This window comes from Oreochromis aureus, linkage group 5 (assembly GCF_013358895.1).
Source record: "Oreochromis aureus strain Israel breed Guangdong linkage group 5, ZZ_aureus, whole genome shotgun sequence".
Classification (NCBI taxonomy): Eukaryota; Metazoa; Chordata; class Actinopteri; order Cichliformes; family Cichlidae; genus Oreochromis; species Oreochromis aureus.
In genome coordinates, this window is record NC_052946.1 from 36,996,127 (window position 1) to 37,013,286 (window position 17,160).

A 17,160-nucleotide genomic window follows, 5' to 3' on the forward strand; every position below is an offset into this window, starting at 1 on the left:
GCAGGTGTGCCACAAATTAATCGCAGTGCAGCACTAATGGATTAACAGTGCATCTGAGTGGAGAAGATATAATGTGCATGCAGGCTGAACATCCTCAAATCATATCCTCCAAAGACCCCGCCTGTTCATTATGTCATTATGTTGCCTTTTTACTATTGTTTTATTCAAAGAGTGTGTGTTCAGCAAGGTGTACATATTATGCAGCACATGCCAGGTACTGGTGTCTTCCTGTTAAAAGGGAGTTCTTTTGTCCCACCCTGGCCAAGTGCTACTCATAACATGAAGCAACTTGTGAATCAGGTTTGTTTTATTAAACATATTTTCAGTGAGTGAATAATATTAAGAAAGCTTTATGCTTTGGATGAAGGACCAAGCCAAATCATTAAAATAGAGTTAATAAAATTAAACTACTGATTTAAAATGCAAAATCAGAAGTTAATATTCAGAATACAAATGTTTCTAGTTCTACTAAATACAAAAACTTTAATTAATTAAAAGGTTCCTCGAGACATTAAAACAAAATACAGCCAACATACAAACACTGAGCTACAAAGAGAATAAAGAGGATGGCAAACAATGTTTGCATGTGAGGCCAAATTTTTTCATGTGTAAAAATCAAGGCTTCACACAACTACCTTCCTCAACAACGTCCTCAGGAATCATTTTGGCAAACACTGTGACATTACACTGTTTCCTTCCTGTCATATTTTCAATGGAAGACTGTACAGCAACAATGGCAACAAAGTGACTCATGACACTTGATTTCTTCTATAGCTTCTGTTTGGCCACAGCAATATGTGGTACTCATATAAAATGTTGTGATATGGATAGGTGTATTCTAATTTCACAAAATATCTCATCATATGAAAGCGCATTTCTGTAAATACAGTTAAGGCCTTAAAAGTTTAAAAAAATCAGTTTTTCATTTATTTGGAAAAGCAGACACTAAAATGGAGCCAAATCGAACAGGCTGATCTACCTGCTATGGCGACCCCTCAGAATAATCCCTCACGAAATACATGGTTATTCTTAAACTTCAGTAGAAACTCCATTATTCAAGTACAGTCGATTTACAAATAAAGGAGCAGTCATAAGTGGCACTCATACATTTGTTTTCTCAAGTACCCCAGCCTGCCCACATGGTTATTGTAAAAAATGAAAACAGCAAAAAAAATTTAATGTAAAAAGTCATTTAATTGCATCAGATATGAAAAAAACAGTCCATGATTATACAAATTTATGGTCATTTCCAATATTAAAATTTTTTATAAATCTTATTTCCTGCTAATGCCTTTAGTCCTCAGAAGTAAAATATTTATACATACCTACACACTTTAAATAGCAAAATAGCCCCAGACAATGAATGCTATCTATAGAGTAACCAAGAGAAACCAAAACAAGTTCATGTTTACCACTGAAGCTGTCCAGAAAACACATAATAAAACAACAATTATTTCTTACATAGTCTAACCTAATTTCCATGTAGTACTAATAACTTTACACTCATTTGTCTTTTCCACAGTAAATTCAGTAAAGAAGACAAACAGAGGGTTTTTTTTAAATCACGTTGAACCACCTGATGTGGTTTTCTGTTAAATCTGAAGAAAAACTGAGTTTATAAACTAACTGGAGTAACACAAATTTTAAAAATTAATAGCAAGATCGTTAAAGTTTAACACTAAACAGCCCGACGTCCTCTCTTGGTTGGCGTGTTGGATGCTTGTCCTTGCTTTCTTTTTTGCTCCTGTTGTCCTGTTGTTAATATTAGAAAGAGGAAATACAGTGGGTAAAACAAGTATTGCACATGTCAACAATTTTTTAAGTAAATATATTTGTAAAGGTGCTGTTGTCATGAAATTCTCACCGGATGTCAGTAACAACCCATTAAAGTTATGTGTAATAATGAGAAATGACAAACGAAAAGGTATTGAACACATGAACAAAGGAACGGGCAAAAAGACCCTTTTAGTGTCTTTTCTTACTGTCCTTCTTCCCTGCTGTTTTTTCTCCTTTTCTTGAACTTGTCCACGTCTTTCCCTTTTCTATCCCCTAGCCCTGTCTGTTCCAATTGTAATAACTGAAAAGTAAAAAAATAAAAAAATAATAAAGATCAATCAAGTGGATCAGTATGGCAAAGCCACAATGATCCACTTGGGAAAATACAATCTGTTTGGCATTTTTATTGGCCTTCAGACAATAATTCTGATTACCACAGTGCCCAACGGGACAGGAATGAAAAAAAGCCATTTAGTGCAAATTAAAATCAGCTGGTTTAGTCTCAACTGATGGCCCATAGAACCATGTTTCATTACTAAGGTGTCACACAGGAAACATCTCATGAAGGATGAAGCCAATGAGCACACTCAAAACCTTTGCAGCCTTGTTGTTGCAAAACATACTGATAACACTGGTTACCGAAGAATTTCTAAACCGCTGAAGGTTCCAGTTCAGGATTTGAAGACTAGGTGTATGAAAGAATGGGGAAAAATCACACCTGAGCAATGCATGCGACTAGTTTCTCTGTGCAGTAGGCATCTTGATGCCGTCATCACCAACAAAGGGTTTTGTTCAAAGTATGAAATAAAATTCAGTGAGCATGTTGAAAACATTTTCCCTGTGTCATTATTAGACATAAATTATGGACATGTATACTTTGATTTCATTGAATGTGTGCATTGGATGGGCTGTTACTGACATCTGGTGAGAATTTTATGTCAATAGTACCTTTAGAAATATATTTCCTTAATTCAGTTTGATTTATACAGGGTCAAATCACAACAACAGTCGCTTCAAGGCACTTTTTCTTAGATTTCTTATATTGTAAGGTAGACCCTGTAGGGTACATATAGAGAAAACCCCAACAATCATATGACCCCCTATGAGCAAGCACTTTGGCGACAGTGGGAAGGAAAAACTCCCTTTCAACAGGAAAAACCTCCGGCAGAACCCGGCTCAGGGAGGGGCGGGGCCATCTGCCACAACTGGTTGGGGTGAGTTTGAAAATCATAAAAAGTGTTCAATAGAGTGATGTTAAAGCTGACTGAATGCCGATCCCAGCCCAATAGCCAGTCCCTGATCTGCCACAGGTAATAAAAGCAGTGATGAGAAGTCAGGATGTAGCTTCCACTTCTCCTGGTTCATGTTTCTACAGTAGACTCACGTGGCGATTGTCTTTGGTCTGGTTTTCATCTTTGCCTTGTGTTGCAGGCTTTGTGTTCATACCTAAATACCAAATACTAGCACTGTATGTGTGTCCTCATTAGGATAGGGATTTATGCTGCTTCGTGGGATTGTAGCCTCAGGTTTATCCTGTTATATGGTATTTATGAGACATTTTGTTTAAGGTAATTTTATAGAGAATCTCAAAAGTAATGTAATGTGTAGTATAATTACTTTCTCCTGGGAGTAATGGGAGTAATGTACTGCATTACTTTTAATAAGAGTGTTCTGTGTAATATGTGTAATACATTACTCTTTTGAGTTATGACCTCAATGCTGATCATAGCATTGAGGTCATAGAGAGGAAATCCCTCCAGCATGCACAAACCTTTGACCACACAGCATGTAATTAATTTGCAGAAATATATTCATTTACAGATGGTGGTGACCCTTAAAGCAGAGACAATGAGAACCCAACGATATTGATAATGGCGTCGGAATCACTAAACTCTTATCGATCCCCATTCCTGCTGTCACGTATAAATACAGTAAGAGTCAGAGATGAAAAAATAATGACCTTTTTTCTTAGATTGTCCTTCCCCAGACGCATCTTTGGTCTTCAGCTCCACCTCCACAGGGTAATGGTCACTGATGCCCAGGGCCTGAAAAAGTTGAATGACAACACTCATGGTGTCCTTTAAAATGCTAAAAACCTGTCAAATAATTTCTATCTTTGAGCTTAGAAAAAAACTCACCTCCTCATCGGTCAGGTCAAACTCCTGCTGGAAGTTGAAGGACTTGGCCGAGTTGGGGACGATGGCGTTCAGCATGGTCTTTCCATACACAACAATTCTGTTTGACGAAGAGGAGAAGCATTTCTTTTAAACAGTTAAGAACTTCATTTCTGTCTGTGTACTGTATAGCTCGAAGCCCCAATAGTTTTATCTCTCCATTTTCTGTCTCAAATTGAAATTCACTGATGCCAATATTATTTCTTATGTGACAGGCACTCTGAGAAAAAAATCCTTCTTTAAAAATAAAAAAGAACAATTTATCCACTTTGCAGAGGATTTTTTGTGGTTCAGCACACATAAAGACCTACAATCAGACTGCTACCAATCAGCCTGATTTACAAATCTGTATATAAACCATACACACAAAGGTTTCATACATAAATCAGTGACTCGTCTATATTCCTCTAAATGAATTTGTTCGTACTCTGTGAATAAATTTAGAACTACCTCTGATCATGGTGAACAAATTATGAAGGGTTATTTCTTTCTCCTGTTTCTTGCCTTAGTGTTGTTGGCTCCTCTCTTACAAAAAAAAATCAGACCACATAAGTCTCATTTACTAAAACTCACTTGTGTGAATAACTTTGGGATACAGAATAGAGTAAAATTACCTCTATAAAAACACAGCTTTACTTTAAAATATTAAGAGTCTGAGACTACATACCTCCACCACAGCTATACTGATTTATTTCCTAAATTCCTGCACTTTTTTCACACAAATTTAATGTACACACAGGTAGATTTAATCAGAATTCGTGAGTCATCCAGCCTCATGTGCACGTTTTTAAAACAGACAAACCCTAACAAACAGATAACAACTAACTCTTATTTCCTTTTGGTCATTATGCACAATTTTCCAAAACACCAGAAGCCAAGAAATAGAAATTAGAAATATCCCAAAAGGTCTTGGCATTATATAGAGATGATATAAAGATCTGTAAACTCAGGCATAGAAAGTGCTATATGTGTGTCACCTGTCGTAGGTGTTATCATTTTTGTTGCTAGCCGTGGTGTCGACATCGTCATCAATGAGCCAGTTGTAGGAAGGAGAGCAGATGCGGATCTTTTCCTTCTTCTTCTTGGAGAGATATCGTCCATCAGCATTAAAGTCCCCCAAAATCATGATGTTCTGCAGAAAAATGTCAAAAGAGAGCAGAACTCAGTACAATGACAGATGTTTGTTACAGCCAGTATGTGGCACTCTAATGTCTAATGGTATTAAGGTATTCTTTAAATAACAGCACAGAGATTTATGTGGTGGGATATATTTATTTTCATGTGATCCTGTGCAGAGCTGTCGTTTATTGAGCGTCACTTCGCTGTAGGACACAAAGATTTATGCACTTATGTTTTTAAAGTTTTCTTTTCTTTTTTTGATGAGCAAAACTCATTTAAAGACATCCGTTATCATTCTGTCTACATGGATGACAAAATCAAGTAGTTAAAAATAAATTATAATCTGATTCACTGTATGCATTAACAAGGGGTGAGATTCAGGATCTTCTTTAAAACAAAGGTCAGATAAAGTTATTTATTAAGATTCTGAATGAAGGGAGTTTGATCTGTGTCCTGTTTTGGAGCTTAGTTCACAGTTCGTTGTTTATTAGCTGCTTGGTTAGGTTTAGGAAATAAAAGTAATTGTTTAGTTTTAGAAAGATATTGTAGTATTGTAGTATTTCAGCTATTTGAAATAAGCTAAACCCTCTCTTTATTACAGAAACGAACTGTGACACAGGCAGGCTGGAGGAAAGGCAGGGTGGAGTGGGTCATCATGCATTTTTTTATTTGCTGTAACGCCCCTTGAAACAACTGTTGTGTTGAATTGGCTCTAAATGAAACTGCATTGGTCTGAATTTTTAAATCAAAACATAAAACTTACATCAGTTTTCCATTTCTTCCTGATGTCTTCAACTACATCATGCAGCTCATCCAGCTCCTTCAGAGAGTCCTCTGGCTTTGTGTGGACTGGGATCAGGACCAGATCTTCAACAACTGAAATACATTTTTTTATATTTAGATGAGAAGGTGGAGTGCTACACTATCAGGCATCACTGTCAGGCTCAGGTAACAGGCTCCCTCTGTACAGAGACAAATTTAATTAATATCAGAGTGATGTAATTATGTTATTCTATTCATTGAATTCCAAAACATAATATCAGTGTTATCCTGACTGTTGACTGTTTGACTACTTTGCCAAGGTTGTTAGTGTGAAAAATATGCAGTAAGAATCTAAAGGGCAGAAAAGGCTAATACAGGGTATAACCTGTGTTTATTGGGCACTGACCCACTAGTGATGTCGTAGGGCTCCAGTAGGGGGAACCACACTTTTGTTTCTTATCACAGGACAGATGAGTGAAGGTGAAAACTGTGTCGTGGGTCTTTATTGGTCTCCCTTTACTGTTTCTCCTGTTTAATGTAACTGCCATACACAAAGGCCAATGAACTTAGCAACACATGTTATTGTTAAGTGTTACTTCATTGTTATTGCTAATTGTGAGAGAAAGAGGTGAATTTTGGACATTTTTTTTAGCATTTTATTTTTCAGACAAACTCTTACTGTGTTCAGTAGCTCTTGCTTTTGTTTCACAGATAGTCATCCTATCATGGTTTCCATTTCGGCACAGAGAGAGATTTACTATGAGCGCTCAAAACATAATTTCTTTACTGTAAGAAGTCAGTAAAAGTGTCAGCTCAAATAGACAAGTTAAAATGATGCGTTTGTTCCAGCTTACAGTTCATGTTATGCACTACCTAAAATAATGTTTTTGTGAAATTTATATAAAGTATAATAACTTAGTGTGGAAACTGTGCTACTGACTCTGTATTTATGTAAAGAAAATGTGGACGAGGTTGGACTGTTTCTAACTGAAGCTTAGTAGCTGCTTCTTCATCTCCCCTCCCTATGCCCCTGTTTAAAGATGACCTTTATTAGTCCCACAGGTGGGAAATTTGTTAAGTGCACAACTCTGATTAGTGTGAAGTAAGACACTGATAAAATGCCAGGATTCAGACATCAAAACTGGGGCGCAGACTTTCTGGACAAACAGTACTCCACAAATGTTCCAAAACATACCAACAACACAAACACAGTCAATGTGAGCAGTTCAGTTACTCGAGTAGGTGAAGGTGAAATCCGGCAGATACGGGACACCTGTAAATCAAAGCCCAGTCTCCAGATGGTGGGAAAGAACAGTCCTAATAATTTGTTATTGTACTTAAGTAGAATTTTTTTAGGTATCTCTACTTTACGTGAGGATTTATTTTTATGACAACTTTTTACTTTTACTCCCTACATGTTCAAACAATTATCTGTACTTTCTACTTTACATTTTCAAAAGGGACTCATTACCTTTGGTTCATCTATAGCTTTTATTCTCAGGGGTTAAAGTGGGCCGGAAGGAGTGCAAGTGTCCGTAAGTCGTGGTTGCGGTATTACAGAATAAAAAAATAGTTGTCGTAAATGTTCCTTGTAAATTCTTATTCGCTGTATATATTGAGCACCGCAGCAGTTCAGTCGGAGTTTCTCATGTTGCTTGCTTTTATTTTCTGATGGGGAACAGTAGGGAAAACTAGAAACCTTTTTGTTTGTTATTTTGAGCACTGCTCTCATCTGAAGAAAATAAACTGCTGCTTAGCACCTTTAATTGCTTTATTGCTGGCCTTTCTTGGGAGTGGTTGGAGTGGGGAGTTGCCCCTGCATGTTGGGTCCGGGTTACCCCTCGGCAATGTTCCCTCTAATTGTTCGTGTGTCTGAGCAAACACACAAACTCCCTGAGCGGTTCCTTGGACCACTGTGAGCAACATTAGACATGTGCACTGTGGTTATGCCAGCATCTCATCCATCCAAGTCACATGGTTTATTAAAAGAATCAAATTACAGCATTTACATTTATGTTAGACTACTTTTACTTAACTGCTTTAGCCCACTTACAATGAAAAATTTCAAAAACCTTGTTCATGACCTGTGCAGTATGTTAACACTATTGGAAGTAAAAATAACTTGAAGTCCAATTTTGAAAACACAACTTTCTTTCTTTTTTCATAAAGCTCTGACTTGTATTATGAGCATGAATCTGTGGTCTGGGAGAGAGTCTGTAACTCTCTGTCTGCAAAATACAGTACATAATAATAGATTAATTGTATAGTTAATTCTTCAAAAACGTAACTGAGTTTTGCAAACAACAAAGTTTTTTGCAGCTATTTATCTAAAAATGCAGCCAAGGCATTTTTTTAAATAAACATTTCAAACTATTTACAGAACAATCAGCTGTTCTGCATCAAATCTGATGCCACACAAATTATTTGTGCCACTCCAAAAAATAATTTCTGTCCACTATGAGATAAAGGAGAACAACAGCCTGATACCTGCAGGCCTGACAACAGGAGATGTATCACTGCTGTAACACCTGTAACATTCAGCAGCCGCCTCATTGTTCTGACACACACAACAAAACTATTGACTACACTACACACTAACTACACACTAACTACACAAGACAACACACTAACTTTAGACTCCAAACACAAAACGTCGCAGATCTCTCACATCTCAAAACACCGCTGTCACTCCTAAAACTAAGGGACAATTGGTGAAAATTAGCAATAGCTATAAACTTTTGTGCGTTACATCAGTTTCATGTTTTGTACTTGGACTATGTTAAACTGCACTCTCCCTTTTAAATAAAAAAAATACCCGCCTTCCTAAACAATAAATGCCATGTTGCCATATCATTTTTTGATTGGTCAACATGGTACATTTTTCCACCAATAGGAAAGGGTGGGGGGGGTTTTGTTGGTTTTGTTTTTGCTCACAGGCGGAGAGTCCTTTCGAGCGTTTTCCTTATAAAACGCCGTTTTTACCGTTTCTTCCCGCAGTAAATATAAACAACGATAGTATTCAGGAAAAAACAAACATTGCATATATTTTCTATCATAACTCTGGTTTTACGTGGCCGATCAACACAATTTAAAAACTGGTATAAAGTCCACACTTTTTCCGTCAGCCGTTCTGTCTGTCCTGCTCACATCTCCGATGGTTGTACACGTTGTCTCTAACATGGCTTCACTGCACATCAGCCCCGTCGCTGTCAGCACATAAGGACGCTGTCCTGTCAACGATGTTGATTAGCTGCGTATTTACGAATGTGAATCGCATCATTGGCTGGAGCAGCCAGTCACCGGTCACTTACTGACTCACACTGCGAAACAACATGAATTTTTAACGTATTTATTTAGATTTTAGGTAAGGTTAGATTTTTTTGTGCGCAACGATTGCGCACGCGCGCAGCTTAGAGGGCACATTGCCCCGAGGCCGGGTCGTAACAGTAGCTTTGTCCAGGATAAGAAGGTTAGGTTGTGTTAATGTGGTGGATTCACAGCAAAGGCTCTGTGTTGGACTGGTGCACAGTGACTGTAGTGCTTGTGGTCAGATTTAGGTGTAATTTAAACTGATGATGTTTAGATCCATTCACTGAATTCTGACTTTATACCAACTGTATTCTGTCTAGTGTAAAGATAATAAACAGTGTCGTGTCAGTACAGGGGATAGACATCAGCCATTATAGCTTGTCAAACTGTGTACATCTTATTGAATGCGGTTGTGTAAATCCACAAAGAGCAGCAGGTCAGCTGATCACAGCATGTACACTAAGAAAATTAGAAATGACTGTGAGCTGTGAATCTTTTCCCTTTGCTGAGCCAATACACAGATCTTAGGGCACTTCACTTGTTTTGTTTTGTAACTTAACGCGTTACTCAAACACAGTAAAAAGCACAAACCTGTATTTGGACATTGGAAGCGCAGGACAAAGGGCTCTCTGGCAAAGGCATCTTCATCTCCAGCCTGATTATCTTCATACTGGTGTGAATCCTTCAGCGTCACTTCATCTGGTCTGAGAGATAAACACGTATAGTCAGACATCAACGTGTCTGGGCATGAATCTCACATTTTGTGCACACACATTCACACAAATTAAAGTCTGATTCACAAACCACTGATATGTTGTATTAGAGTGAACTTAGACTCACACACCTGTAGAAACAGACGTACTGCTCCTTGTAGGTGTCTCGTCCCAGTTGTTTGCTGGCAGTTTTTTTGTAGGGGCGTTTTCTGTTAGTGCTGAGGAAAACCGAAGCAACTTAAACATGCAGTTTTCTACATAAAATATTATAAATAAAATGTTAAATTCACACACTATCACTGCAGGGAACTCACTCAGTTTTGTTGAGTTCTTGAAGTAACGTTTCCATGGCTTTGCCGCTCTTATCCACCACCTCCAGCAGGACAATCACACTGTACCGAGATATGATCTGGAGGAAACACATCATTTAAGTGTTACACATTTTGTCATTGGTTTTGTATTTAAAGCTTTCTGTTGTACAGGTAAAATGATTATCACCTTGGTGAGGTGTTTGATGACAGACTTGTTCTGGACTTTCTTCTGTCCCAGGTTCTTGCCATTAAAGGCTGCTATCTTCATTCTGACTTGATTCTGAAAGAGAAAATCAACTCTGTTTTAGACGATCAATACACAGTGTGTGATGAATTGTTCAAACTTCTGCTGAATCAAAAGAGAGGAAGAAAATGGAGAAGTGCAGCAGAAAAAAGAAGAAAGAGAAACTAAAGCTTAAACACTGAAAAAACTGTGGTTGGTTATTTTGCATCATGTATATACTAAAATATGTCACTGATAACTTTCAAGCTACAACTTCCCAGGTGAAGGCCTCCACCTAACAGCACGGGAGCAACATCTGGAACTGAAAATGGAGAAGTTCCAGGGACTCCAGTTCCTCTAATGCGGTTTCTCATTACAGTAACATTTTTAAAAGTAAGTAAATTCAGAGAGCAGGGATAAAAATGTTTTTAGGTTTTACACTTGTTTTTGAAAAAGAAATTCTACTATCACACAGTATCGTGTCCAATGTAACTAAAACATGAAAGCCTATTATTATTATATAATATGTGATGACTGTTAAACTGTATTCTCACTGCTATATCTAAAAAACTTCATCTGAACTACCATTTTCAAACTACAGCATTAACTAAAACATAAAATCGCTTATTCCAAACTAGTCTGGGCATTCAAAGCAGTGTGAGGAGCTCTCGTGTGGTTGGGTCCTGCTCAGAATAAATGGATTCTAGTTGGGCTTTCTGTAAATTATTTATTAGCTCATGGGAGCAACGATAATGTCGTTACTTTGATGTATTGCTTTTTTCACCTTACTAGTGTTACTGATCTCTCAAAGTGCTTTTAACTACAAGTCACACACTCATAGGCAAATGGAGAACGTTCAAACCTCACACTGAAAGGCCCGGCTTGAGTTAGCTCAATGTAGCAAAAGTAAAATTATTGCTTATTTAGCGTGGAACATTTTAATGGTTTTGAATGACAGAAATAGTTTAGTATCAATAATGCATATGTAGTATTCTGAACTACTCTAAACACTTTCAGAATTGCAGCTTATACTACTTTCAAATAATAGATATCTTATGAGTAAGATCAAATACTTAAAAGTTATTTACTGCCTTTTATTTCACTTGAATAAAAACTTTTTAACTGAGCGATTCCCTGAATGCACATTAATTAACTAGCAGGATGTAACATCTTCAGCTCTTTGTCGCTGATACTGTGAGTTTTCAAGCATTACAGCAGCACAAACAGCAGTACTCAGGTTTCATTTTGACTCCCCTTATAATGAAAGCAAAAACACGTTACTGATTTTAAAAGCGAGTAATTCTAACTAATGCAGATACGTATTCACTTTATAAAAGTAGTAACACTAAAAATTTAAAAATAATACTCACGAGTGTGGCTAAAACAGCAGAATGAAAAATGAAAGAAGCGGCTAATCTGACAGCAAACAGACTGACGCTGACTTCTGCAGAGACAAACTGTCTAAGCAGCAGGAAGTTCTCAACCACACACACACACACACACGCACACACATACATACAGCATATGGAAACCACACCACGCCCGTCTGTCTTTTATCAGCAGCGGTGTTTCCTGTGTTTGCATACAGCTGAGGGGTTTATAGTCATGGTCCTGAGTCTGGTGACCGAGTGCTTATGTTTTTGATTATTGAAATTTTTTGTTTCAGTTAGATTTTGGTGATTTCTAGTTCTTTGGTATTGTTCTTTGCCTAACCTGTGTTAGAAGTTTCTTGTATTTCTGTTACAATGTTCTCCTGAGGGGCTTACTCTCTATTTTCAAAATGTTTTTGAACTTATAGCTAAATTGGTTACAATTGCATTTTTTCTTAATCAACTTCCCGTCGGTGCTTACTGCTCTTCTGCATTTGGGGGCAGTGACGAGTCCATTAACATTTAATGCTCTATGCAAAACGAGACAGAATACAGCACAGCTGTACTTGTGATCATTCTTTAAACCATTACTGGGGAACAAGTTACAGGGAGTCCTTCATCAGAGCCCCTAATCAACAGACTCCAACGTGAAGAAAAGCAAAATTTGTAGCTGCTCCATCCACCACTGTTTGTTTTACACAGAAAAAAAAATCAGCAGTAATGCTCCAGACGTTGTTTTAAAATATACAAATAAACTGTCAACTTAGTCTGATACCATGTTTAAGCCTGCTGAAGTTAATCAAATGCTGCCATCCCATTTCACATGAGGGCGATTTCTGCAGCAAGCTGGTGAATCTAAACATTTTTCAGATTAAAAGAAATAAAATAAAATAAAATACTGTGTTAATTCAGTTATATTAATATTTAAAAGAAACACTTTTGTCACAAACCAATAGACAAGTACATGGACCAGTAAACCCCTGAGGCAGAGTGAAGCTCAATTTTTATGCCTTAGTTTAGATTTAGTATATAATTTTATTTATTACTTTTTTGCCTTTGCCTATTGACTGTGTGAGGTTATTTGTATGTTTATTTATGTTTATTTAATATGGTACGGTCTTCAGAGGGATGCAGAAATTTTGGACAGGTTGTGCCCAATGACAGGAGAGAAGAAAAGAAAAGGAGAGCGACCGTCCTGGCTGACATCACTGACCACACTTTAGAAGCTCTGATTCCCCGACCAGAGTTCGTATCTAAGCCAGTGGGCATCTGCAGCAACAGGAGGCAGCTCCTTCTCCGCCTTCTCTCACCACACCTGCGCCCTCTCAGTTCTTTTTTTGAAAAGGCTTCTTACATCCATTATAGAAGTGTTAAGGGTAACTTAATCCCAACCAGATCAACCTGTTTTATAGCACAGCTGCTGGAGTCCCGCGCACTGTTGAATCCAGTTTGTTGGACCAATCAGCACAGCACTGATGTTAGGTTGGACCTGCCGGTGGAGCTGCACTGGCAGGTGTGCACACTAGAGATCAACAGGCGTGAAATCAACGCCCACTCTCCTGTCAGTTCTTTAAAAAAACAAAAACAAAACATCACTATTCCTGGAAGATCCCTCAGACCTCAGAACAGAAGTTTTCCAGTAGTTTTCCGTAAGGATTAGTAGGAAATTGTTAGCAGCCACTTTATTGTGTTTTCTGTGAACTCCAAGCGACAGTTTTTTAAATATAGTCTGATATAGTAGCTCTTTTACGGTCTTATAGATCAAAGCGCTTTCATTCAGTCCTGTGGGTAACTGTTGAAACCTCATTAATTTAACTGGAGCAGCTGTGTTGCATTCATTCTGTATTATGCGTGTAACATCTTTGTATTATTTCTATAATTACAGTTTACTCTTCCATCCTTACTCATCCAGTAACTGCTGGTACATCAGTCAGCGTGATTGGTCAGAAGCTACCTGCATGTTAGGGTGATGCAGATAAAGGAAAAGATACCCTGGGTATGTTGAATTGTGTACAGGGTCCTGGATTCATTTGACAGGTTTTAGCTTGACAATTCCTTTTTCGTGTTCAGACATGACCTCTGGAACTGCCGCTGTTCTTATGTAGCCTACTACTCCCTTACAAAAACTACACAACTATGCATCAGGTGTTTACTTTTCCATCCATCTTATGCTTGTCTGGGCCAGCAACCTAAGCAGAAAATGGAACTGAATAGAATTGAATTACTTTATATTCTAAAATAGTGGATCATTGTCTTAACTTCACCAAATCACAAATAAGGTCATAATAAAATACTGGTAGTTATTACCCCACATTCTTACAAAAACATGCATATGAAAAATGTCAATATAACTATTGTATCTTATTATTCAGTACACTGTATCATGTAGCTACGTGTCATTTACATAAACACAAAATAACAATGATGAAAGAACACACCGTGGAGAGGCTCCAGACTAACAAATGGGGGTTGCACATCACATTATAACGTTTTAAATGTTGCCATAATATCAGCCAAGAGTCCTTGTAGAACGAGTTGGACAGTCAGCATATTGTTGTAAGATCAGAAAGTATAAACAGTATATTGAAGTCTCAAAAAAAAAAAAAAAAAAAAAAATCCTGGGTGATCAGTTGATTGTGCCTGCACAGAATTGTATGTGTTCAGTATATGAACTTACTGTAGGGACCTGAAGCATACACCACCATGACTGTAAGCTGTCTAAATTCACTGGGTAAAAAAAAAAGATGAAGTCTGAAGATTTTTTGTACTGGTCTGCTCGTTTCGGTAAATTATGTAAGTTTTTATCAATAAATATACACAATCCACCACCAGCTGACTTTCCTGTTTATATCTCGTCTCTGACAGCTCAGATTAAATGCACACAGTTCCAAAGTCTGATTACAGTTTAGCCACATTTCAGTGAAGCAGATCACATTGTTGCAACTATAATCCTGTTCGTATTTGATGTGTAATATTGGCTCATTAATTTAACTGTTGAGAGCTCACATTTGATAGAGTGATTATTGGAAGCGGATGCCCTCTTACTCGTCTCCTTAGCCGGTGTCTGATACTTCATCTAGAGCCTTGCTTTTTCCTTTTAGTTTCTTCTTGCATTATAATATCTTCCAGTGGAAGACAATGTTCACCTCCATCATTAATCCTGAGGGCAAGCATTCTCTCTTGAGTAAGTAAGCAATCATTTGTGTTGGAAACCAGTTTACTTGGTTTCCACGTGCCACACCGTTATGGGTGTTTCCTTTCAGTACCCATATGAAGATGATTAAAAAAACTCCAAAACTGAGGTATTCATCATAACAAGAATCTTAAGAATTACATGAGAAGAATCTTTAAATTACTGGCTGTATAGCAGTGCAATTCAAACCTGCATAACACACACACACACACACACACACACACACACACACACACACACACACACACACACACAGAGTCAGTAGTAGATGGCTACACCCCCAGTAATATTTAGGATCATTACTAGTAGATCTGCACTGGGACAAAAAAAAAATCATCAGCATTTTTGGTCCAGGCGGCTCACTGTGATCAGTCAAAGCAGCACACATAAATAAGTGCAAATATTTGTACAATTCCACAAAGCAGTGGTAAAGCTGAATAGTACAAGCAAAAAACTGAAATAGAATAAAACAACTGTCATATAATATTCAAATTCTACTTCAAAAACCTGGCTTGATTAGACAGAAAGAAACAGGACTGATGTCAATTAAATGTTTTATTCCCTGAAAAACAAAAGAAAAAATAGTTAAACCTAGTTACTAATAGTCAATGCTATATTCTCTCTAATTACACTTTCGGTCTTTTTCTTGCTCTGTTGGTGGAAGTATGTGTTGAATCGTGGGGAAACAAGTGTGTCAGCATATCAGGCAAATGACAGATTACCAGTTCAGCCCTGTATGTAAGGCCAGAAAGTACAAATGGGTGCTGTGTTCATGCTTATTTAAAAATATAAAATTGTTAATCAGATGATAACGTTGCCTCTAAGAATTTCGTATTAACCCTCGGGAAGCCGCAAAGTCTTCAGGCGCTCCTTCTGTCTGCACAAAGATCTCTGAGGGTTTTTCCAGGAATTGTGATGGGGTTTTTTTTTTTTCCCCGGAGAACTGACAGGACAGTGGGCGGTGACTTCATACCTGTTGATCTCTAGTGTGCATAAGATACTGGGATGGACCGCGGCAAGAAGTGAAACACATTAGCAGAAAACTTCGAAGTTACCTGGATCCGACGAAATCCTGGTTCCTGGTAGAGGTCTCAGGCGCAGGTGTGCCACAGGATAAACTGGTTGGACTGTCACCGTGTCAAACAGTAACAATAACAGACTAACGTCTACTCCAACAGCCCAGCAGATATAAAGTGTATGAATTATTTGTAGGGCTGACCATCCATAAATCATCTGCAAATATTTACCGAACAGTTTAACGTTGGCCAGATTATAATGATCACACCATTCTTCTTCTTTTAAATCAATAACAGTGCACAACAACGAGCAAAGAAATGCATTTTAAAGATATCAAATATTGAGCGCGTTTATTTCTATACAGCTGTTTGACCATCAGTTAGGCCAGTTATAAAACTATGTTCAAACCAAAAATGATGAGTTCAGAAGTTGCATACCGGTCCTGGCGTTTTCTCAGAGGAGGCAGTCGCTACAACAGGCGGCCTCTACAAAAGGAACAGCGTATCAAATGAGACAGATACCTGTGACAGCTATGCGCAAGGAGGAGAGTGTTTTTGTTAGCCGAGAATGCGATTGGCTACCAATCAGGCAGTTAAAGGCAACGCCCAGGTAAAAAAAAAAAACATGGACTGTCTGCCACACGGAAAAAGCAGAGAACAAAGAAAAGGGCTCTGCAGCGTCGGCAGGTAAACTGTGACTGACGGGAGAGTTTCTGCATCCCAACAGGAAACTTCTGTGCTAAACAGCGCGGTTAAAGAAAAGCTAGTGCACACGGTGGAGCATTTAGCAGATAAATATCTACATATTTCCCCCAGAAGCGGTAAAAACAGACAGAGCTGGAAAAGAACTAGTGTTCTTGGCTGTAGCTCAGGTGGTAGAGCAGGTCAGTTACTAACTGGAAGGTTCGTGGTTCGATCCCAGACTCCTCTGGTCTGCATGCTAAATATCCTTGGGCAAGATACTAACCTCATGTTGCTCGCGAATGATAGATAGTAAGCATTTAACAACTTAGAAACTGTGATTGGGTGAATGAATTAGTTGTATAAAGCGCTTTGAGTGCTCAGATAAGAGTAGAAAAGCGCTATATAAGAACAAGTCCATTTACCATTCTTTAGGTGGAAGCAAACACAAACTGTTTTTTTTTTAACTGGATATATATATACACATAACCGCATTAACGCGGCAAATCTCGG

General features: G+C 37.9%; 1 protein-coding gene across 2 annotated transcripts; it reads right to left on the minus strand.

Annotated features, from left to right (window-relative positions):
• Positions 1–1,174: 1,174 nt before the first annotated feature.
• On the minus strand, positions 1,175–16,236 carry LOC116310188 (deoxyribonuclease-1-like). Of its 2 annotated transcripts, none has more exons than XM_039611816.1 (10): positions 16,006–16,236; positions 10,352–10,444; positions 10,168–10,262; positions 9,985–10,071; positions 9,732–9,844; positions 5,833–5,945; positions 4,928–5,082; positions 3,915–4,011; positions 3,738–3,821; positions 1,175–1,754 (listed from the first exon to the last, which is right to left on the minus strand). In XM_039611816.1, the coding sequence occupies exons 2-10, from the start codon at positions 10,430–10,432 to the stop codon at positions 1,644–1,646; spliced, it is 936 nt and encodes a 311-aa protein (XP_039467750.1). In that variant the 5' UTR covers positions 10,433–10,444; positions 16,006–16,236; the 3' UTR covers positions 1,175–1,643. The 2 variants fall into 2 exon arrangements, with proteins under 2 accessions (XP_039467750.1, XP_031582784.2); XM_031726924.2 differs by lacking the exon at positions 16,006–16,236 and adding an exon at positions 11,758–11,888 and having other exon boundaries at positions 1,175–1,752; positions 3,737–3,821.
• Positions 16,237–17,160: the final 924 nt, after the last annotated feature.

Bases quoted from the DNA above. Each gene is read 5' to 3' on its own strand.
- LOC116310188 (XM_039611816.1), bottom strand. From the start codon at position 10,432: ATGAAGATAGCAGCCTTTAATGGCAAGAACCTGGGACAGAAGAAAGTC. The intron at 10,072-10,167 runs GTGAGTTCCCTG...GGTTTTCCTCAG, and splicing joins CAAGAACTCAACAAAACTGA to CACTAACAGAAAACGCCCCT. The intron at 5,946-9,731 runs GTTTGTGCTTTT...AATGTATTTCAG, and splicing joins CTTCCAATGTCCAAATACAG to TTGTTGAAGATCTGGTCCTG.